At 38.9% G+C, this 23,645-nt stretch overlaps 2 protein-coding genes across 5 annotated transcripts in view; both read left to right on the forward strand.

Annotated features, from left to right (window-relative positions):
* Positions 1 to 17,608, forward strand: part of LOC122667656 (cullin-associated NEDD8-dissociated protein 1) — a 41,202-nt gene extending 23,594 nt beyond the window's left edge. For both annotated transcript variants that reach the window (XM_043864025.1, XM_043864024.1), the window contains 12 exons: positions 63 to 155; positions 240 to 361; positions 435 to 597; positions 682 to 921; positions 3,602 to 3,850; positions 3,935 to 4,120; positions 4,240 to 4,386; positions 4,540 to 4,656; positions 8,919 to 9,087; positions 9,608 to 9,685; positions 9,780 to 9,918; positions 17,207 to 17,608. In XM_043864025.1, the coding sequence (XP_043719960.1) occupies positions 63 to 155; positions 240 to 361; positions 435 to 597; positions 682 to 921; positions 3,602 to 3,850; positions 3,935 to 4,120; positions 4,240 to 4,386; positions 4,540 to 4,656; positions 8,919 to 9,087; positions 9,608 to 9,685; positions 9,780 to 9,918; positions 17,207 to 17,303 (1,800 nt within the window). In that variant the 3' untranslated portion in view covers positions 17,304 to 17,608. The remainder of the gene's footprint in view (positions 1 to 62; positions 156 to 239; positions 362 to 434; positions 598 to 681; positions 922 to 3,601; positions 3,851 to 3,934; positions 4,121 to 4,239; positions 4,387 to 4,539; positions 4,657 to 8,918; positions 9,088 to 9,607; positions 9,686 to 9,779; positions 9,919 to 17,206) is intronic.
* Positions 17,609 to 20,637: 3,029 nt separating this feature from the next.
* Positions 20,638 to 23,273, forward strand: LOC122667023 (B2 protein-like). Of its 3 annotated transcripts, none has more exons than XM_043863180.1 (6): positions 20,638 to 20,653; positions 21,358 to 21,774; positions 22,342 to 22,442; positions 22,607 to 22,690; positions 22,788 to 22,898; positions 23,019 to 23,273. In XM_043863180.1, the coding sequence occupies exons 2-6, from the start codon at positions 21,375 to 21,377 to the stop codon at positions 23,058 to 23,060; spliced, it is 738 nt and encodes a 245-aa protein (XP_043719115.1). In that variant the 5' UTR covers positions 20,638 to 20,653; positions 21,358 to 21,374; the 3' UTR covers positions 23,061 to 23,273. The 3 variants fall into 3 exon arrangements, with proteins under 3 accessions (XP_043719115.1, XP_043719114.1, XP_043719113.1); XM_043863179.1 differs by lacking the exon at positions 20,638 to 20,653 and adding an exon at positions 21,178 to 21,206 and having other exon boundaries at positions 21,363 to 21,774; XM_043863178.1 differs by lacking the exon at positions 20,638 to 20,653 and having other exon boundaries at positions 21,286 to 21,774.
* Positions 23,274 to 23,645: the final 372 nt, after the last annotated feature.

The following is a 23,645-nucleotide window of genomic DNA, read 5'->3' on the forward strand; positions in this document are numbered from 1 at the left end:
ATAAATGCATACCTCTTTCATTGTTTTAATATTCAACAAAAGCTTAAAGTTGTGCACTACAGGCATTTTCTATCATTGCTTCGTCTCCGCTCAAGATTGATCTATCGTGTGTTCTGGAGCATGTTATTGCAGAGTTAACAGCATTCTTGAGGAAGGTATGCAACTGTGACAAATCTGCTTCTGTCATTTGAGTGAATCTAGTGTTTGTGTGTGGGTCTAATTTGTTTCTTCGAAAATAGGCAAACCGGGCATTGAGGCAGGCAACTTTGGGGACATTGAATTCTCTAATTGTAGCTTACGGTGATAGAATTGGTTCACTTGCGTATGAAGTTATAATTGCGGAACTTTCGTCTCTTATAAGGTTCGTATTTTGTTTAACTTTATGTTTGTGTGTCTCTTTATATTATTCTTAACATGCATCATTTATGTGCCAGTGATTCAGACCTGCATATGACGGCTCTTGCATTAGAACTTTGCTGCACGTTGATGGCTGACAGTAATTCAAGCCCAAATGTGGGTTTAGCTGTTAGATATAAAGTTCTTCCTCAAGCCCTAACATTAATTAGGAGCTCATTGTTGCAGGGACAAGCACTTTTGGTATTGCCCTTAGCCTTTTGCTGACTGTTGTATATTGATCTAGAGTGTTAGCATTATTGAAAATGATCTTTTCAAATGCTGCAGGCTCTGCAAAGTTTTTTTGCTGCCTTGGTCCATTCAGCAAACACAAGTTTTGACGATTTGCTAGATTCTCTTCTTTCTAGTGCTAAACCATCTCCCCAGTCTGGTGGCCTTGCAAAGCAGGCACTGTACTCAGTAGCTCAATGTGTTGCCGTTCTATGCCTTGCTGCGGGTGATCAGAAATGTGCATCTACAGTAGAAATGCTTACAAACATACTTAAAGATGATAGCAGTACCAATTCTGTAAGTTTCCTCAAGCTTCAATATCTTTAGCTGCCTTCATCTTACAACGTATTCCTGCTCAATTCTGTTTCTGTGAGGCGCTCTTCTTAAGTTCAAGTGTTCCTTCAAATTTCATCTTGTTGGTTGATAATTGATGTTATTAGGATGCGAGGAGCGTAGCGTTACAGGAATTTATTTATAACGACTCAGGAAGTAAAGTCCCTTTCCCAATAAACCAAGTCAAAGTCGATTTTTCAAAACCCTGAAAGTTCGATTCCTCCAAAAAACCCTGATAAAAGTCGACTTCTCCAAAATCCTGACAAGATCGATCTCCAAAACCCTGACAAGTTCATTCTCCAAAAACCCTGACAAGCTGATGTTGATTTCTTAATCAGGAACTTTAACTGCATTCTTCACTCCGTAAATCAATCACCATAAAAAGAGAGGCCTAGTTCTTAATTTTGAAACATGAACTAGTCTCTAAATAGTCCCAAAACACAGCATTGGGTGTTGCACCCCTTCAAACAGAAAACAAGAGAAATCGCAAGCCCAAACTAATATGAATCAATCAATAAAGATTGAAACCTAGAAAGAGAAGAGACAAGATACTAGAAGAGCTGTAGCAGTGCCTAAGGATCTTGCTCTGATACCATGTAAATAATAAGAGAAAAGAAAAGAAGAGAGAGAGAGAGAGAAATGATGGTTTTGTGTTACCTTGGTAGTTACTCCCATGGTTCAAAATCTCGCGATATTATCGCTGATATTTCGGATATCTCGACACTGTCGAGACGAGATGACCATACAAAATGAAAAAAGTCTAAATTTCGGTATATTACTTAAACAATGTGTATTTAACTATTTATACATCAGGGTTTGACCGTATATTGTCAATCAAAGGTGCATACCCAAAACACCACGTTGAGTTCATTTTTTTGCAATATGAAGCTTTAAATGTGTTTATTTAGGTTAAATAAGGGTGTACATGAAGTATCAAGCCTTAATATGGCCAAAAACCCACCGAGATGGACTGCCAAAATATGGCAGAAAAAATACCATATTTCGCAAAATTTCGGTCAATTTCGGATATTTCGAAAATCTCGACCTACCCGAACTACCCCTCACCTAGCGCTAGCGCTAGCGCAAGCCAGCGCCATTACCTAGGCTCAGAAGTCTCAATTTACAGTTTTTAATCAATTACTTCATCATTTGAGTACATCAAAGTTAGGAAACATGCTTTCATTTAGTAGTTGTGGAGGTTAATTTGCCTCAATATTTTGCCTTGAGGCAAATTTTAGATTCATGAATGAACTTAGGCATCTTATTGCTTGTGATTTATGTAGATGACTAACTATTTTTTATCTGTACATCGCATTAAGTTTCGTATGTGTCTTGGTTTAAGTTCGAACGACCTTCTAAATTTCCATTTTTGTAGCAACTTAACTCGGGAGCTATTATTCTACCCCAAAAAAAAAGGTTGTGGGGAAGAATCCTAGAGTCATTAGCATCACATCTCTCAGTCACTCCATTGTCATTTTTTTTCCTTCCCTATACTTATGTGCTTGTATATAGTATTGAGCAGAGAATTTCAAAGTAACTCAACTTGTAGCAACTCAACTCGAAGCTATTATTCTACCCTGAAAAAGGGGGGGGGGAAGAATCTTAGAGTCATTAGCATCACATCTCTCATTGTCACTTTTTTTGTTTTTTTTTTTTTCCCCTTACCTATAGTTTTTTTTTTGTTTGTGAATAAAAAATATATTACCAAAGCCCCAAAGGGGCAGTGGGGAAAAAGGGGGGGGATACAAGATGGGGAGGAGGAGGGGGGGAACTATATAAGTCTCATACCTAGGAAGAAGAGGGAGGAGGCCGCAAAATAGAAATGTCTAGGCCCCAGGATACAACAATATGCCTGTTCCTTGGGGTATCAAAAATGGGACCATGGTGGGGAAAACTAAGCTTGGAGGAGACATAAAAAAAGATGGCTTTCCTATTCAAGTCAAAAGAGCGAGAGTTGGAGGTCCATCTCCTAATGTTCCTCTCCATCCAAATGTGGGAGAGAGTAGCGCCAAACACAAGATTGCCAACTGTGTCACAAATAGAGCAGCTGGGAAAAATCATGATCAACCTGAGCCATTCTCTTGCAAAGGGCAGGGGTCTCCTGCTACAAGGCCAAATGAACGAAAGTGCTTTCTTCCAAATGGTGGAGGTGAAGGGGCAAGCGAAGAAAAGGCGGTCGATGTCTTCGGTTCCATTCCAACAAAAGTGCAGGAAGGGGGGACGTGGATGTCTTCGGTTCCATCCCTATAGTTGTGTGCTTGTATATAGTATTGAGTAGAGAATTTTAAATAAGAGTAGCATTTGTGAGAAACATGAAATCTATAAATGATACTTATCCAGATTCTTCTACCTGGGGTTCTCTTCTCCGAATTCATGAGTCTGGATCTTTATCCATGAGGTTGCCCCTGGGTTGCACACTTGCACTATTTTTTAGTACTTATAATTGGAAAATATTTTTATATTTTTGTTTATTGTGTGTTACTTGAATATGAACTTACACTATTTATAGTTGGTTTATTATCTGTCTTGAATAAACATTACAAAGTTCACATCATTGTATTCAGTTATTTAATATTTGATAATTTCATTGATTTTCCTTTTTCTGCTCTAACTCCTATGCATGTCCATGGTATTTATTTTTTAGGCTAAACAACACTTGGCCTTGCTTTGTCTGGGAGAAATTGGAAGAAGGAAAGATCTCAGTTCACATGCACACATAGAAAACATTGTTATTGAATCTTTCCAATCTCCTTTTGAGGAAATTAAATCTGCTGCCTCCTATGCTCTTGGAAATATAGCTGTGGGGAATCTATCAAAGTACTTACCTTTTATTTTGGATCAAATTGATAACCAACAGAAGAAGCAGTATCTATTGCTTCATTCTTTGAAAGAGGTTTGTTCTGAAGTTTGTATTGCTATTTAGACCTTTATTCTCTTCTTTGTGCGCTATTTGAATGTACTATATTCCAATTTGCAGGTTATTGCAAGGCAGTCTCTAGACAAAGGCTGCCAGGCTGAGTTTCAGGATACGAGCGTGGAAAAGATACTGAAATTGCTTTTCAACCACTGTGAAAGTGAGGAAGAGGGTGTTCGTAATGTAGTGGCTGAGTGCCTTGGCAAAATTGCTCTTATTGAGCCTGCAAAACTTGTTCCTGCACTTAAGGTGTACTTCCAATTATAAATATAGTGATCTCATATCTTTTTTGCGCTTAAGTTTCATATTTATGCTATGCTGTTAAGCGCTTGCACAGCTGGCATAACTCTTTTGTTTCACTAATATAGGTGCGGACAACTAGTCCTGCTGCATTCACTAGAGCGACAGTTGTAATTGCGGCTAAATATTCAATTGTTGAGAGGCCAGAGAGGATTGATGAGATTTTATACCCTGAGATGTCCTCATTCCTAATGCTTATAAAGGATCATGACCGGGTAAATATTATCTTTCCAATCAGAGTAGCATATATTTTAGTTACATTTTTGCCTGCAGTCGTTAAGCTTTTATTTTCAATCTTCAATTGTTTATCTTTTGCATAAATTATTGATTAATAACCAATTCTGTTGTCTCTTTAAATTGATGTACAGCATGTTAGACGTGCAGCTGTGTTGGCGTTGAGTACGGCGGCTCACAACAAGCCAAACCTCATTAAGGGGCTTCTTCCAGAGTTACTACCCCTTCTTTATGACCAGACTGTGGTTAAGGTAAATGTGTACGACTTTGTATTTTGTACTTCAGCACCTATTTCCTGGACCAAATTTGTAATGACCAGAGATACTTGGTCTTGGATCTAAGATGGAACCAACTATTTTTTTATTTTCTGGCCATACTCACGTGTTAAACACCAACACACACAAGTCCATACTAATTGATACTACAGTTAGTTATTAATAGATTGAAAGGCCTGAAAGAGAGCATTGTTCTGGCGGGAGGGATGCCTGTTGGTGCCAGATTTAAAAGATTGGGGCATCATTAAGGGAATGTAACAACTTTCATTTTTGATATTGAAAAGAAATTTTCAATTTGAGGGGGAAATGGTAGCTTTTTTCCACCAGAGATTCATTTGATTCTTCATTATTGTATCCCAAAGAATTTCCATGATATGGCAGAAGTCAAAATGGTCATTATTTACAGTATATGCATACAATACCTTAAGAAACGTGGATAATCCCCAAGTCTGTTGACAGCCCTAACTGCCTCAAGTTGAAAGCATATGTAAAATTGCTAATTTTAGATGATCAATTAATGACTTTTTACTAGTTGATGCCCATGGTTGAACAAATTGGATCGGATTGGCTGAGGCCGATCCTGATTCTCCCCAATCTGACTCGGATCCTGTCCGATCCAGGCCGATTTCAATCGGATTGGATCAGAATCGGCCGGGACTGATCCAGATCCCGATTTTGGGTTTTTACACCCTGTTGATGCCTAGTTGGCTCTCCTCCCCCCATGTTTTAAACTAGTTACCTCCTGTTTATTTTATTATTTAGCAATCGTCTAACTATTATCTAAGTTGTAATGCATACTAAAATGATAGTTGGTTCACTGGTCATTGACGGGTCAGCATTTTTACTTGTTCTGGTTCTCAGAAATGTAGTTTAAATAGTGGAACATTGATTTTTTTTTAATAAATTATCTATTTGTGGTGTTGCAGGGAAGAGAAAACCAACAACTAACTAGATGTTCAGAAACTCAATTATAATACTCTCATTGGTCAGATCAAAACAGTGAGAATAAAAGTCGATAGAGGATTTCACTCTCAAAAGTTGAAACAGGGTTTTGATGAACCAGATATAGGATAATCGAACTAACCTGTAGGGGTGTCAAATAAGTTATCTGGTCCTTATCGGTCTGGATCTAATCGGTCCAGTGCCATAGGACCTAGGACCAGAACTGACTGATAATTTAATCACTTCTAAGTCTTAGGACCAGAACCAATAAGAAATCAATTCAAATTTGTTCCGGTTCCAATCAGTTCTGGTTAATCTGTTAATTGGTTCAAGTTGGTAAGGAGAGCTTGAACAAGTTTGGCTCGCTCTTTTCAGAGCTAAGATAATCATTCTCTTCTTCTATACATAGTTGTCAAGGCGACCCAAGGTGTGGGGGGCATCCCAAACACTTAGGCGACAAGGCGCCCACCTAGACGACCAAGACGCCCAAGTATTTGATGACAAAAACCAGAAATTATGATTCTCAATAACTACTGACTACAGAGAAATTGTAAGAGAGAACAACACCGCAGACATGAGATTTAAGCAGGGAGCAATGGAGCATGGTGCAGCGGTAAGGGGGGGGGGGGGGAAGCAAAAGAAGAAGCAACATTACACCCAATAAAAAAGAAGTAGAAGAAGAAGCATCGGCAGCATGTTAGCGTCATTAGTTCATTGCCAAAAAAAAACAGAGAAGGATAAGAAGAAGAAGCAGCATCATGGGACCAAAGAAAAAAAAAATAGAGTAGAAGAAGAAGCAGGCAAGCAGCAGCATCATCGATTCATTATTACAAAGGGGGGGGGGAAATAAACAGTGAAGTAGACTGTAGCAGAAGCAGCAGCAGCCAGCAGCATCATCATTAATCATTTCAAAGTAAAAAAAACAGAGAAGTAGAGAAGAAGCAGCAGCTTGAGCATCGTTATTTACTTATTTGTTTTTTAAAAAAAAGGATAAGAAGAAGATGATGAAGAAGCAGGGCTGCAGGAGCATGAGAGCATCGTTTTAAAGAAAAAAACAGTAGGAAAAGAAGCAGCAGCAGCAGCAGCAGCAGTGGCATTGTTAAAAAAAACAGGAAAGAAGAAGACTATTGCCGGAGCTGGAATGGTCTGAGGAAGCCTCACTAGAGCTTTAGTAGTCGGAAGATGGTTGTTGGAGCCGGAATAGTAGAGATATTGCCAATGAAAGAAGCCTTTTCTAGCCTTGTTTTCTCGCAAAGAGGCAGATACGATATGGTCAAGGGTTTTGAGATGTTTTTGGGACATTGGATAAGCAATTTATAGACTTGATGCCATGTAGCAGGGTGTATGAACTCATATACGCCAACAAATGAAAAACAAACAAACAGAATAAAAAATAATACATGAAAAAGAAAACAAAACAAAAACAATAAAACCACACTTAAAAGGCGGACGCCTTTCTTGACTCAAGTAGAGCGTAGCATCGGTTAGCCCTCTGAATACTGCCTGGACTCCATGGCAACGTCTTGACAACTATGCTTCTGTAGATGAACTGGCCAGTCCCAGTTCCTCAAACTTACATGAAAATGAGAGAGGGAGAGAGAGAGAGAGAGACAGTAGATTGGAGATTGCAAATTTAATCTCCGTTTTGAAAAGGAATTAGAAATCTTTTGCAGCTTTGAGATTAGAATTGCAGAGTAGATTTTTTTTTTCTTCCAGTTTTCTATATAAATCCATGAAGGTTCACAATCGTTGGGTTTCATGTAACCTTTGTACTTGTTTTGAGTTGAAAGTTTGCCCCTTTTTTTTTAACATGAAGCTCCATGTAGTTCGTATGTCTATCGTCTTGTGAGTAGGATAGTCTTCACCTCTGAAATCCTTGAATTCAAAGTTTCTTTTCTGTGCAACTCAAGCATGCACTTGTGATTGATCTTTGGCGGAGATGGAAAGTGAGGGTTGATGCAGGTTCATCATCGAAATGGGCTTAGGGCTTATTTTATTAGGAATAAGTCTAGGGTTGGGTTATATACATTTTGGGTCTTTGATCCCATGGTTTTTTTTTATGAAATAGGCTACTTTTATGGGCTTAAAATATGGGTAATTAGGTTGCATACGGGATTAACTGTTTTAATTCCTTAGTGTTTTTTTTTTTAATGTAATTAGTGGTCATGTGACTTGGTTAAGTGGTCATGTGACAATTTAAGTGGTCATATGACAACTTAAGTGGTCATGTGATGTACGTTCGGCTGGATTAGGACTCTATAAGTTCAGCCATGTTTTGAGTCTATTTCTTTTAGTATTTTAGTTTCCTAGTCAGTTTAAGTTACCTAATAGGTTAAGGAAACTGGATCTCTCAAGTTTTAATCAATTTACAACCGGTTTGAAATTTTTTTGGGAAATTTATTCTGGGCCATTGGTCTCGGTGCTAAAACTGGATTGACCAATTGTCTGAAATTTTAAAATACCCGGACCGAAACTGGACCACTAATGAAATGGTTGGCTTGGTTTGGGTTGTAATTAGGCGGTCAGGTCTGGTTTGTCAGATTCAGACCCTTTTGGCAACCTTGCTAACCTTACTAGCAGAAGAGTGATGATAAATATACGAACAACCAGAGGGAATGTCGAGATCACCAGCCTACCCTGGGAGGAACTCACAGCAAAGCCATGCACAAGCACAATTGATATGCCCTCAGGCCATCTCCAGATTATTGTTGATCTCAATGAAAAACATGTGTTACAGCAGGACTGACCTTTTATTTAGACTAGTCTGACCCCTAATCCTACTCAGACCTTGGTTCAAAACTAACATCAGAATAGTAAAAGAAAATCTATTTCTACCCAACTTAGAAATCATTATCAAACCTTATTGAAACTCTCCTGATGACACTAGTACACTTGACTATTACGTAAACTAATTATTAATTTCGTGCGTAACCCAAAACCCCACAGTATGGGCTCATAGAATGGGCCCATTATAATCCTACACCCCAAAACAAGTAACCCAATGCCCATATAATCCATGGTGGCTAAAAGTAAATTCTAGCAGCTTTTGTATCTCTTAAATTGAGGCCCGTAAAACCCAGCCTCTTGTGATGGGGTAGATATGGGCCACATGGCTTTCCAACCCCCAGCTTAACTCTTTTCGTCATTCACAGAATGGAAACTTGTCTACCGAATTAGAAAAGAAGAAAAATTAAAAAAAGGTGTTGAGCAGTGTGAATTTGTTGGGTCCTGTCTTTAGTTTGTTCAACATGATCTTTATTCGTCATATTCTCAGTAGCCTACTCTTACCTGTGCAGCAAGAATTGATCAGGACAGTTGATCTCGGTCCTTTTAAGCACATCGTGGACGATGGTCTTGAGCTAAGAAAAGCAGCGTTTGAATGTGTCGACACATTACTGGACAGTTGTCTTGATCAAATGAATCCTTCGTCTTTCATTGTTCCTTACCTTAAATCTGGTTTAGATGGTGAGAAATAACTCTGCTGTTTTTATTTCTTCAAATTTTAAATTGAATCTTGTTTCTTTGCTAACTAATCCTTTAAATCTTGCTTCTTTGCTAGAGTATTAATTTCCTTTCAATTCCCGTATGTGTTATTGAATTGGCTGATGAGTAAGCCAAGCAAGGACTTAGATTGTGTGATAGAGATGCCATTTTTTGTAATTCTTGATACATTAGTACTGTTTCATCCTAAAGTTTTGGGTTGTCTGATGACACTTATTCAACTCTTGGAGGCTGTACTCTTCTTCTTTCTTTGATCAATGGATGGTCATTTATCACAAATTTTTTTAATTATGACTAGTTCTCTTCTGTAATGGATACGTAGTTTTATTTGTCCCTTAATGCTATACACTATAATTTTTGTTGGCAAGATATGTTCCTAAATTACATGGCTAGAATTTCTTTACCTTCGTGTGCCTTGCTATACCTAATATCTCTGGTTACCTAAATCACTTACTATGTAACTTGAAATTTCTTTTTCTTCCAGATCATTATGATGTTAAAATGCCTTGCCATCTTATCCTCTCCAAACTTGCGGACAAGTGTCCATCTGCTGTACTTGCAGGTCAGTGTAATCCTTGAACAAGTTATGTTGTGTATATTTTTTTCAATTGTGTGTTTGCAGATTTTCAATCTCTTCATATGCTTTTGAACTTCAGTGTTGGATTCACTGGTTGACCCTCTGCAAAAAACTATTAATCACAAGCCAAAGCTTGATGCTGTGAAGCAAGAAGTGGATCGTAATGAAGACATGATCCGGAGTGCTCTTCGAGCAATTGCCTCCTTGAACCGCATAAGGTTTGGTCCCTTAAAATATCTTTATTATTTTTAATGTATCAAACTTTACTATGTTTATGATGGTTAGCATGAACTACGATATTCAGAAAATGATTTACAGCTCATTTACAATGCTTTAAAAGTTCTCGACTTTATGCCAGCCCAGCAAGGTGAACTAAAAATTCAGGTGGATTTGTACCTTTTTGCCCAGTAACACTGGCTGCTGCCACGCACATGTGTGCACACAGACAGACAGACAGACACACATGTGTGCACGCCAGGGGAGGGAGGGGAGAAAATGATGTAGAGGAGTTAAAAGACTCTTAATTGGACAGTTTGGAGAATTCCAAATTCAACAGAGCTGGCCCGAGGTAGTTGCAGAAACAACAGTTTTTGGACCGAAAACAGAATATCCGCCAGGGTCTTCTTGCAGTTCCTAATTCTCTCTCTTGGACTTATTTCTAATCCATCAATAACAGAATCGATGGGTATATCATTTACAAGTCTAAATGTGTGGGGTCCAGCAGTCGTCTACCGTGCTTGTAAGTTGTTTATTGTCTAAGAACCAGAGTAAAGGGAGAAGAGAGAAGGAGAAGAAGATGGAGAATTCGAGATGTTGAAGAAGAAAAGGATGAGCGATTGGTAGAAAATAAACTACTGCCAGCCTCCCTATTTATAGAGACTAATCTAGCTATACTAGGAAACTAAAAGAAAAGTAGATAAGAACTATCTAACTAGATTAGAGCCACCTAATTAGATAGAAACAAGATACCCATGGTATAGAGGTCCATGGGCATACCTAGCTTGGAACAGCCGCTAAGAAAAGCCAAGGTGCAAGAAGAACTCGGTTTTGTTACAGGTTTCACCCTGGCCAAAGACCGAGTTGGGGTATTTTTTTTTTCTTTTTGAACTCGATGGGTGGTTTTTGTGGGTTTTAGACCTATTTTGGGGCTGAAACTTGGTACTCAGCCTATTTTAAGCCATTTAAACACAATGGCACTATCCAATTTTGCAAAAACAAAGTCCAAATAGGAGTTTAACTTCGGACCATATGTTGGTAGGCAACACCGTACTAATAGTCCCTATTCTACACCTAATTTAGTAATTGAATTCAATCAAATCTTACAATTAATATAGTTACAACTTAAATAAACATTACAAATGTAAAAGTGTACAATACATCAATCTTAACATATTACATCTATCATCCCATGCCATATTGCCAAATCCAGTATTCACCACCACAGTATGGTTGAAGTGTTACACAGAGGTTGCCGCACAACTCATATGAGTGTTGTCATCAACATATTCCAATCTCCCTATCCTACGTTTAGAAGAGGCGGTTGCGACAAGGGCCATGAGGCGTGAGATCTACTGCTACTGCCACCATGCTGTTGAAATACTATCAGCATGTATGGGTGTGGCTAGGTTGGGACTGGGAATATGTCCACAAAACTTGACCAGTGCTTTGATTGTCAAACTCATGTGTTGACTGCCCAAACTGGTCATAGCCACTATATTCAGAACTGGTGCTCTCCTGGCCATAATCATAGTCATACTGAGGCTGAGATGCATGACACGGTTGACGCTAAGTAGTAGTATCTATACTCATGCTTGCGAAAGTTTCAGCATGGTCTTCAGTCTCATGTCATCATCCTGAGCCTGTGATTGTTTGCAACGCGAGCGTCTCTGGTACGTAGTGGGGACACCATGGTCCTGATCCTGTGTGGTATGCGTAAATTGAGTCTCACTTGTGTAACGCACAGGCCTCACCTCCATCCCCAGCTCATACTGGTATTGCTTGCGCATCCCCTAATGACGATCTTCATAATAACCACTACTCGGCGTGCCACCACCGCCACCAGCAGCAGCAGGGTCACCATCATCATCACTACTACCGCCACCGCAACCATCATCATCATCAGACTGGTGTTCCTCGTCATCAACACTTTCTGCTGTAGCCTCAAAAGGTCTCGGCGACTCTGAATGTATACGCCCCTCTTCTGACATATATTCGTCAACTTTTGTACCGATTGCGGTCGCAATGGTGGGGTTGGGCCTGCCCCCAACTTGATCCATTTCTGGTGCACCACAATCCCTCACCACTGGCCACTGGATTAGGGGATCCTCATCATCATCAGAGTCCTCCTGGAAAATGTTTGCTAGCTCGATTGGTTCTCTATCATTGGTGTCCATTCCTTCACATATATGCTTCATCCTTAGTCTCATATTGTAATGCACATACACCAATTGCTCCAGTAGTTAGTGACCCAATTTGTTCCGCTTCTTGGTGTGGATCAATGAGAATGTACTCCAGTTGTGCTCGCATCCAGAGGATGAACAAGTCTATGCGAGCACTCTGACTGTTATCTTCCTCAGGTTGGGTGAACTTGTACCATAAAGCACCCACCAGCTGGCTGCCTCTCGCAATTCTGTATTTAGCCCAAAATTATGCGAGTACTGATACTTTGGATTGAGATAGTATGCTGGTAAAGTGGTATTGACAAATATAACTTGTTAGTGACTTTTGAATATGTAAATGTAAAAACTCAAGTAAAATGTAAAGTATGTTGAGCTCACCAGCTTTGTGCAATGGATGACTCATGTGCTTCTCCCATCGATCAAGAATGACGTTATTGTATGCCCTTGCACTCCAGGATATCGCAACTCTAACCATTTCCTTCATCTTCTGAAGGGCAACATAAATGTAGGCAAGGTAGGCTTCTTCTTTGTATCCGCCATCCTTAGTACTATTACCACTGGCTCTAATATAACAACTTTATTCAAGTCACGCCATAATAAGTCACTTGCAATGGTCTCTTGTGATGCCCTCCCTTCTTCTGAATTCAATCCCTGCCAACCAAACCATTGTTCACTTGCAAACAGAGACCTCAAACCGACCATTTTCGTTTGAAAGCTCTTGAATGCAATGTAATTGGTGGCAAATCAAGTGACACCAGGCCTCACTAAATCGCCATTGCATCTTTCCCTCAACATGGGTAATGCATAACCATGGTTATATACAACTGTGGTCACTTGTCTTGCCTTTCTGACCACACTTGCCACCAAAGTTTTCTTCTAGATGGTCCTTCAACATTAAATCAATGGAATGTGCTGCACGTGAAGTCCAAAAGAGGTGGATACTCTTGCTTTTCTTGTTCATCAACTTCTCCCAGCCTTTTTAGGTCTATGGGCCCACCTTGGCTTCAGAGTCTCAATGTAGTCTTCCAACTCCTTTTTCTCCTTGAGTAAGTAGACATTCATCAACTCATATGGTGTGGGCCCCTTCAATCCTAGGCCAGCCCTTCCTGCAGCGTCAAGGAACATGATAGTATGTTCCCTATGCTACATTAGGTGGGATGCTATTATAGAACGTGAACTTGTTGACGGGATCCCATTCTTCATCTCGTTTACTACCATACATTTGCGGGATGGTTGGCTGGTAGGCATCTTGTTGCCTGAATATGGTGGGATCCTGCTGAAGAACGTGATCTGGAAAATGTACTCGTGGTCAGGTTGGGGGCCGTGGGGATTCCCTCAGATTCTGTCTTGTGCTTCTCCTCCTCTCATCTTGTTGCACTGCCTTTGGTGCAGCTGAGTCAGATCCACCAGCTCCTCCTGCTTGCTCATATGCTCTCATATTCTTAAAATGCAAATTTTGTCTACTAGCTGCCAAAGTCTGCTGGTAGATTCTCCACTCAAAACTCTGATTGGAAATCATCAGGAGGAGGCCTATATCTAGTATCATCTCCAATGACCTCTACACCAGGCCTCTCTAGCACTGCCTCATCTCTCTCTTTGTTGCCTTTCCCTCTCAAGTTTCCTTTCTCTTCCTCCTCTTAATTGCTTTGCTATGGCCTGTTGCACCTCCTAAGGAACATTGGTGCATTTGGCAACATCCTTATATCCATCAACCAAATGCTGCTTTAATCTGGTAGCTCCTCTAGAATTTAGCAACTTCCCACAATATCGATACTTGGATTTCTTTTTAACCTTCGACATTGGGGTTCCATATTACCATGCTATCTCACTGCGGTCCCCCATTGTGTACCAAATGTCTTACTTTTTACACTGTTGCATAAAAAAGCATGTATTAGTAACTATTGAAGACTTAAAGTAATGTATTAAAGACTTAAAGTAATGTGTTAGTAACTATTACACATAATGTCAAACTACTAAAACAATTAAATAACTATCTCATATATATCCCCAACCCTATTATTTATTTCTTAATTAAAAATTAAATTTAAAATTTCTATTAAAATTATTTATACCTTAAGTATGAAACATTATAATGGAATGTTGTATTTGACACCATTTTAATTTGGGCATATGGTACATATGTTGTACAAAATTTTCCAACAAAAACAGGTATTTTTCTTTAATATTTGATATTCTTTGCAAATTTTAATAATATTTTTATTGATTCTGAAAAATAAAATAAAATATTTTATGGATGAAAAGAAAATGACTCCGTGAAGCCGAGGAGCATGCAAAGGTGTCCAACATACATGAATATCACTGCCAAACAATCACTATTGTACTATTTTTTAAATTTTTGTTCAAAAAAATCATTTTTGTTTTGCATAATATTTTAAAAAAATTTTGGACTTCATCGAGTGATAGATCAGCCAAAGTTATGTAGAATATATTAAATTGACATGAATCTACCAAGGTTTGAACAATCTTTTTTGAACAAAATAGATTTGGGTAAAAAATGGTTTACCTTTAAAAAGTTCTTCAAAGTTGAGGTGAAAAATCACAAATCTTGCACTTTTGTAGCTGAATGATGTCTCCGGCAGATTCTACGTTGAAATCCAGGTGAAAAATGAAAAAGAAGCAGCTCACAAGCAAGTTCTACAGCTCTCGGTCGAGTTAGAGACGAGATCTCACCTCTCGGTTGATATATGACATTTTTATAAAGTGGTTTGGGTCGAAATCTCGGTCAAACCAAAATCTCGACCCGAGATCTCGACTCGATCGAGATTTCGACCAAGTTGGGTAATTCTGGGTTTCGACCTTCATCTCGTCTCGCCTTCTCAAAAAAGCGAGTTTTTAGTGGGATCTCGATGAGTTCTTGTAGCATGAGAAAAGCAGGTCAAAACAACACCTTTGTAAACATAGCACCAAGTTGACTGCCGGAGTTGACAAACGGAGCTGAAATAAGCTTCTGCGTGACTACATTTCTCAAAAAATGGCAATCAACCTCCATGCTTGATCCTCGTGGATTGCTAGCAATATAAATCGCAGTTTGATTATCACAATACATCTTCACTTGTTGTAAAATAGGAAACCCCAACTCTTGTCGGAGAGACTTCAACCACATCAACCCTGCTATAGTATGAGCCATAGCACTCGAGACGACATATTTTGGTACAATTAGGAACCATTTGTTGAAGCTTGGAAAGTGAAAAGTCTCCCAACCGGTAATGCCAATGAAGAGGTGAGGTGGCAGGAGAGGTAGCAAAAGCAGCCGTAGTAGTGGAGTCATCAACATTGTAGAGGCCATCCTTCTCACGTTCTCCACTAATCATCTTCCTTCTGGTGAAGGGGAAGACTTCCTTGAAAAATCACTAAGATTGGCTGATCAAATGAAAAGTAATTTCAAAAAACAAAGTTGCTGAAAAGTCTTCCAAAAACAGAGTACCGCCTGGACATATGGGGGAAAGCATTTGCTGGAAGTCAGCTACTTGAATCAAGGGGAAAAAATAAATCAAGTGTACCTCCTCTTGGGGTTAGTAAAACCCAAAAACTTGGGCATCATCTGCTGGCTGTTCATAAAGTAATTTGAGGTCTCTATCATCAAATAAAAGAGGAAATCAGAACCTGCCTCCAGCATCATACTTGCAGAATTTTGATCCTAGTTGATTTCAGTTGACTGATCATTCTACGGAAACCAATATTTAGATAAAAGGAGCCCTAACTATTATGATATCACCACCAACTAGGGCCCTATGTAGGTATTATGCAGCATAGGGTGCTGCAACCCTCAATCAGAGACTTCCGAGAATCATAGTTGTCAAGGCATCGCCTAGGCGTCCAGGCGCCTTGGTCGACTTGGTTGCCTTGGTCACCTAGGCGGACGCTTTGGGCGTCTAATTGGTGTCGCCTTGAATTTGGACCCTCTCCACTGCCTTGGGTCGCCGTGACAACTATGCCTGAGTTCTTCAAAACAGAATCTGAAGTTGGGGTCGTGTATCTAGGTAGCTCTGATACCATGTAAGTTGTTTAGTGCCTGAGAGAGTAAAAGGAGCAGAAAGAATGAGAAGAAGATGGAGAAGAGATGTTGAAGAAGAAGAGGTTGAGTGTTAGGTAGAAAATAAACTACTGCCAACCTCCCTATTTATATTAGTAAAAACCAAACCGTAACAGTAATAGGAAACCAAACAACCTTATGGCAATAGTAAAGATTAATCTAGCTATACTAGGAAACTAAAAGTAATGTAGATAAGAACTATCTAACTAAATAAGAGCCACCTAATTAGATAGAAACAAGATAAGAGAACCATCCACGGTATAGAGGTCCATGGACCCACATGAACCTCCAACCGGTACTTTCTTTACAACTTATTTTATTGTTCTGTTTTGGACTTGTCCTCTATCCATATCCCTCTGCTACTGATCAAATGGCAAACTTGAGGTTGAGTTTTCAATGTGGCTGGTTTTCTTTCTTTAGTTATTTACAGTTTAATCTCCTCAAATGTCTTTCCTTGTGTTAGAAAAACTCTTTTTTTTTTTAATAAATTAAAAGCAAGTAAATGTACGATGTGCACCAAGACATAATTTCTTGATTACCCTGATTACCTATTTTATTCCTGCAATTTCTTGATTTTTGACTTTGGGAGGTGATGAGCAAAATTGACATCTGTATTTGCCGATCCATGTAGCAGACCCCATTTAGCTGAGATTCTCCTATCTTGTTGGGCTATGCCTATTTCCTCTAACTTTCATTTTCACTTTCATTTTTCAATTTTTCTTTTTATTTTCCCTCTCTCATTTGTCATTTCCCATTTTCCATTTCTCATCTCCCATCTCTCTTTTCACATCTCTTCATTCCCCTTTTTATTTAAACCTCAGTTTTCCTTTGTCTTGTTTGGATCCATGTAGCCGACCCCATTAAGTTGGGATAAGGCTGAGGTTGTTGTTGTTATGATGACTCTTTTCTAACATGGTTCGATGTTCCGTCTGCATTCTAGTAAACTGAGGTTGCAGAGTTTGGTTTTGCACCCAAACATTAATTAATTTAAAATCTTGTTGATTCTCCATATTTCAAGTGGTTTTCCCATTTGCTTACTTTTTATTCTTTCAGTGGAGGAGACTGCAGCCTTAAATTCAAGAGCCTCATGAATGAGATAATGAAAGCACCCTTGCTTTCTGAAAAATACAATTCCATTCGTTACGAGTGAAGGGCTTTCCAGTTCCTGACATGGTTGTGTGAAATGGTGACGGAAAAGAGATGCTGTCATCATCAACGTAAATGCGGCCAGAGAATCTTCTTCAGTGTGGCATGAGGCTTGAATACCCTTACTCCGCCCTCGCTCCCTTGTTAGTTAATCTTTGGCGCATAGGTATATACCCATAAAAAGGAGGAGAAACTGAATATTGAATTTCAGTTTTGGATGGGGAGAACAAAGAAAATAGGGGGCGATTTGATGGTGCTTTTTCTGTAAATGGTTTAGTGCTCTTCCTCCCCCGGCCCCTCTTCCCATACACACCCCCACCCCTCCCCCAAAAAAAAAAAGAGAGGAAAACATTTGTTGTGGTTCTGTAACATATTTTTCGAAGATATTTTATATATATTTTTTAAAATTTTGGTTTCTGTTTTCTCAAATGCAAAGATTAACCCCCCCCCCCCCCAAAAAAAAATTACTATTTCAACTATGGTGCATTCGCATTAAGTTGATCATTTTTCATATATTTTTGGTTACATGCTTCCTCTTTGCCTGCTCGGTGCAAGTACCTTTGATGGCAACAGCAGTGATTATGAGAGGGAAATGATGGAGATGCTACGGGCAATTAGACAACTTGTAGGCAATTACCTTTAGGTCAAATTAGTTAGCATTTGTGTTGATAACTTGAAATTGACAGTAACCCAGTGAACCGAACTGTTGGGACGTGTAACAACGTTTACATTGGTTATGCATCACTTTATTGTGTCTCTATAAAAAAAAGAGTGTCCCCAGTGCATGAGGCTCCTTCTAGTGCTGGGTTCTGAAGGGCAAATGTACTCAGCCTTACCCCTGCTATGTGGAGTGCCTGTTCCATCTTGTTCCTCACCTGTTGTCATTTTAGCCATTGTTATGTCCCAAAGAAATACCCACCTTTCAGATGAAATAGTGGTTGGCGAGGACAATGTACCTTGGTCTAGATTGGTGTTGGTGTTTGCAGTTAAGACCAGTGAATATCCCCAAGGGGACGTTTGGTTCGCATTGAAGTGAAAGCAAATTGCAAAGATTATTTTTTGTGGGGGGAAGGTGGGGAAGTTTTTGCAATCCTAGACTAGATGAGGAACAAGAGTTCTCAAACGTGAAACCTCGTAGGGGCTAGGTTCTACTGCATTATCAGCTGTCCTCAATTGCAACGAATTAGAAATCCCAAAAGAAATTTTCAACTGGGGTGTTTGGTTGATGCAGAGTGATATGAAATAAGATGGGGACCATAACATATGGATGGTATGAGGTGAAGATTTGTGCTACTACTGAATGAAAATTGAAGTTATATAAAGTAATTGCATATTAGAAGTAACATAAAGTGATCACATTTACTTCCTTTTGAACTGTCTAGGAAAGCTTTCCTACACTGGGCTGTGCAAAAAGAATTAGGCATTAGAATTAAGCTATTAGTGCTGAATATATCAACATTACCAACAAAAATATAAGGTGTTTTTGGGTGTTCACCAAGGATGTTGGCAATCCTTGATCCCACTGCATCCATCGAATGCCAGGTATTCGCTGAAGCCCCATATCTTGAACACAATATATTTAAGGGAAAAATAACTGTCTGGGAGTGTGTCCTACGCCCTCATCCTCATGAGTCTCTCTCCTCCCCATATGAAAAGACACTTCTGTCCCCTTGTTTTGAGGAGAGATATACACATGGGAGTGCTGGTGTAGACCACACTCCCGGACAGAAAATTGCTTCCCTATATTTAATTACAGACCTAGAAAATGATGAAAACAGAGATTTGATTACCTAATGAGTACCATTGATATGCCATGGCTAAGTAGATTTATCCTACTGCGATGGCTGCACACTATCCTGAAGCACATTTAAAGCTACCTTCAGGCATTTCTGACTGCAAAGGTCGCCTATCATTTGAAGAATACCTGTGCGTTCCTGCTTGTACAAAGATGTTTATACTACTCTTAATAATCCATTATTATATCTAACATTTATTCTCTGGTATCAAACTTGAGGCAACCCAAAAATCTCAAGGGACGCACAATCAGACAATATCCTGTTTTCTATATTGGAGGGTAATGAAATCATATCGTGTGAAGAGAGAGAGACACACATAGAAGTGCTAGCGGCTACCCCAGCAGATTATTGAACCTTTTCCTTGTAAGTTCTATGTTAGGTTAGATTTTTCTAAACAGTCGGTCCTTTCCTTGCACAAACAGCAAATAATAATAGCAGCAATTGAGAACTAGAATTTTTTAGCCTTTTTTTTAATATTATTGTCACAAAATATCTAATTAAAAAAATTTTAATATTATTGTCACAAAATATCTAATTAAAAAAATGCACACCATTTGGAAGATTAGATCTGCAAAATCCGGTCATATAGCAAAAAATAGGAGCATCCTCAAAGTTGTAGGGAGAGAATTCTGGGATCGTGGCTCAAATTTGTAGGGTTTTCGGGTTATAAGTGGGATTGGTCAAATCGGCCGATCGGTATCGATATCTGATTTTTAGAAGTCTATAGTTTTTTATTAATTCAATTATCTTTGTTTTCCTTTTATTTGTAGGAATACAAAACCTTAGTGAATTCTTGACGGAATTTTTTTTAAAAAAAAATAATAATAAAAACTAGTTAAACAATTATGAATTTTTTTTTTTCATTCAACTTATCTTCAGGAGCCGAGAGCGCGCATACTGATTGTCACACCCATGATCATTTCCATCTTTCCAAGGGACGTAATAGTCATCACACACGCCCCTATGTCTGGGTGCAGGGGTGGCGTGCACTGTGCCACTAGGTGGCACTCTTTCTCCCTTATTTTTTAACGAAGTCATATCCATACGGAACCTTGATTAATTATGTTTTTGAGTAAATTTTTAAAATTTTATTTCAGATTGAGTATATAAAGACATCCAAGGTCCCAGACTAAAAGGTTAACAAGCCAAAAAAATGGAGAGATATATATTTTTTTTGGTAATAAGAGAGAATGATTCTAATAACTTTTTGAGAATCTGACAGGACCATGGACCTTGGACCTCCAATCTGACACAGTTTTACTTATCCTCATAAATTTATCCAAAAAAAAAACTTACCCTCATAAAACAATTTTTAGACAGTTTTACCCTTGCGCTATGAACCATTATGTGGATACATCATACATTTCCAATTGGAACCATTGATTGCAAAAATGATGAGAAAACCAAACGCTCGAAAGCAGTAAAATCTAATTAAGCCAAATAATACCCTAATCACGACCTTCCCATTGGTAAAAGATATGAAAGCCCTCGATCACTTTATTAATAATAATGTTTAGTAGTAACATCACATTCCAATCTCTCTCTCTCTCTCTCTCTTGATCCAGGTGAGGTGAGGTGAGGTGAGGTGTCCACTGGACTCCACATCATTACCTCCCTTTATTTTCCTCCCTTTTCCATATAAGTTAAAGGCATCAAAAGAACCCTTAAAAAATTGGTAGGGCCCATCAAATACAGAAATGGTGAGAGACTACTACAGCTATCTTAATCTTATCAAAAGTGTTTTGTAGTTCTAAAGAGAAATGATCCAAACAAACCCAATTTAAATTTGAATTTGAATTCCTCGAAAACAAAGACCACATATGACATGGGACTAGGGAATCACACCAGCACAGACACACTCCAAGCTCAAACCCAAGCACAATCCTGGCCCCACTTCCTCTGATTTTAATAATTATGAAGCCTATGGAATTGACCAAAACACCCTCTATTTTAATATATTTAAACTTGGCGGTTTTTCCATTCAAATTCTCCAATCACACAAGAATAGTGAAAGTGAAAGAATATCTTTAAAAAGGCTTCCTGCAGCAGAAGACATGCAGAGTGAGTGAGCAAACGAGACTCTCTCTCTCTCTCTCCTGGTAAGATCTTTTACTTCACGTGAATCTGGTTTTGGCTTCTTATATTTCTTCTGAATTTGGGATGTTTTTTCATTTCTCTCGGCTTGAATTCTTGCTGTCTCGTTCATAGCTTTTTCCTGATTCCATGCTAGAATTATCAAATTCTTTGGTTGTTTGATTTCCATGGCAGAAGCAACAAGAATGTCGGCCACAACTACAAAAACATCTGCCATCCAAAGCTCTGTCTGGCAACCTGGGTTGGAATTACAGCAGGCGGTGAGGTCCACTGATGACCAAACATGGAGGATTGCTGCTACATCGAGGCTTGTTCTTGAAAATCAGTTCAGAAGTAACAATGATCAAATACAGAGTAGCTGCTCCACAGATATATTTTCAAACAACTCAGAGACATACTATCATCCTCCTTTGGCTAAGCCCCATGTGTTCTACGGACGATGCAATCAGGTGGTTTATCAACCTGATAGATGGCATAAGACCCTGCCGCCTGCAGAAACACTGCCAAGGACTGAAGTCTTGGGCGGTTACATTTTCGTTTGCAACAATGAGACTATGCAGGACGATCTCCGCCGCCAACTCTTTGGTGATTCCCTTCTCATTCTCTTTTATGTCTCTGCTATAATTAGCCTTCAGCATGGTTAAAAAAGTATCCTGTACTGATAAGTAAACCCGAGATATGCATCAAGTTTGGCTTTGGCAATTCATAGTTTGCCAGAACCTATCAGCTTGAAATTATTTCAATAACCAGCCCTTTGGACCCAAAAATCTCCTTTAAAACCATGATTCCAAATCATAGTTTACTTGGTTTCATCCAACAGTTAGATTGTGAGTACTCAAATCTCAAGTTCCATTGAATAACTTCTAAATCAAAGCCAGATCCTGGAGTCCTGGCTTCTTTTGTTCCTAGTAATCACAAAATGTGATAGAATTTGGGATTGGAGTAATGTATTACTTCTGCAGCAAATTCAGGACTTGGGACTTGGTACAAACTTAAAACAATATAAACAGTGTCTTGGAATCACAGTTTTGTTTAAGAACTTTGAAAAGAAAATGAATGCCACAAAGTTCACACTAATCACATCATAGGGAAAGGTTCCCCCCCCCCAAAAGATAGACCAGAGTTGCTGAATTTCACCTTTCTGTTTTGCAGGACTTCCCCACAAATATAAGGACTCTGTCAGGGCAATAACCCCAGGCTTACCCCTATTTCTTTATAACTATACAACCCACCAAATGCATGGAGTGTATCAGGTTAGCTCACTTTTGGATGTTGATGACCATTTGTTTTTGACTACTCATTCGCATTTTGTAGAGATCAAGAGAAAACAGGAAACGATTAGAGCCACTACATATTTGATTAATATAAAAGATCTTGCTTGTGTTGGCTTGTAACATTTAGTTATTAAATTTCTTAGGCAATGAGTTTTGGAGGTTCAAATATAGACCCAACCGCATGGGAAGACAAGAAATGCAGGGGAGAATCAAGATTTCCAGCACAGGTAAAACTGCAAATAACTAGGTAGAAGACTTCTCAAGTATTAATTATTTGGAAGTACCTGAATCTGAAAGCTGTCATGATACAAAAACTACTCTCAGGTGAGAATTCGAATCAAGAGGAGGTGCAAACCACTGGAAGAAGATGCTTTCAGACCTATACTGCACCATTACGATGGCCCGAAATTCCGGCTGCAGCTTTCCGTGCCTGAGGTACAATGCTTCCATCTATCCTGCAGTCAGATTTACAAATAGAACCATTCAAACACTTGGAAATCAGGACTTGACCATGATATACTCACAGCATTCTGATGTTTGGACTGAATATCTCAGGCGCTAGCGCTGTTGGACTTGTTCAAGGAGGAAGACATGTAAAGGTAGAAGATGTGCTCAAAACAGCATTACAAAAGTAGAAAGGAAACATTTTACAAGAAGCAGCCTTGTTTCTAATAATCAGAAGAGAACCAGGAGATATAACACGGGCCACGAAGAAGAAAAATATAAATGGCATATGATTTTCACAATATGCAAAAAATATTTATAAAGTTATATTTGAGTCATTTTAGATCAGAAGGCAATCTCTTTTTCTGTTTTTACCAGTATTTCATACGGACTTGATTTAGTCCTCAATAAAATACTCAGCCAAAGTAGCATCTGGCTACCTCTCTGCAATAAAATAAAATAAAAAGTTCATTACAAGAAATCTCTTCTAAAATCCGAAAATCATCCTGAAGGTGAAAGGGCCTTTCCATGGTTCATATTAAGGATTACCTTCTCCCAATTATTCACCACATTATGTTCAGCATATGCCCTTCCCACAAGCTAGCATATTGCTCCCAAAATTCCCACAACCATTAGCAAAAAATTAGTTTGGCTATAAGCTGAGTACTGCATTGATCCAATTTGCGATACTTCCATGGTTTAATTCATGTTTTAGGATCTCTTTGCAACCTCTCTAAC

This window comes from Telopea speciosissima, chromosome 7 (genome assembly GCF_018873765.1).
Source record: "Telopea speciosissima isolate NSW1024214 ecotype Mountain lineage chromosome 7, Tspe_v1, whole genome shotgun sequence".
In the NCBI taxonomy this organism is placed as follows: domain Eukaryota; kingdom Viridiplantae; phylum Streptophyta; class Magnoliopsida; order Proteales; family Proteaceae; genus Telopea; species Telopea speciosissima.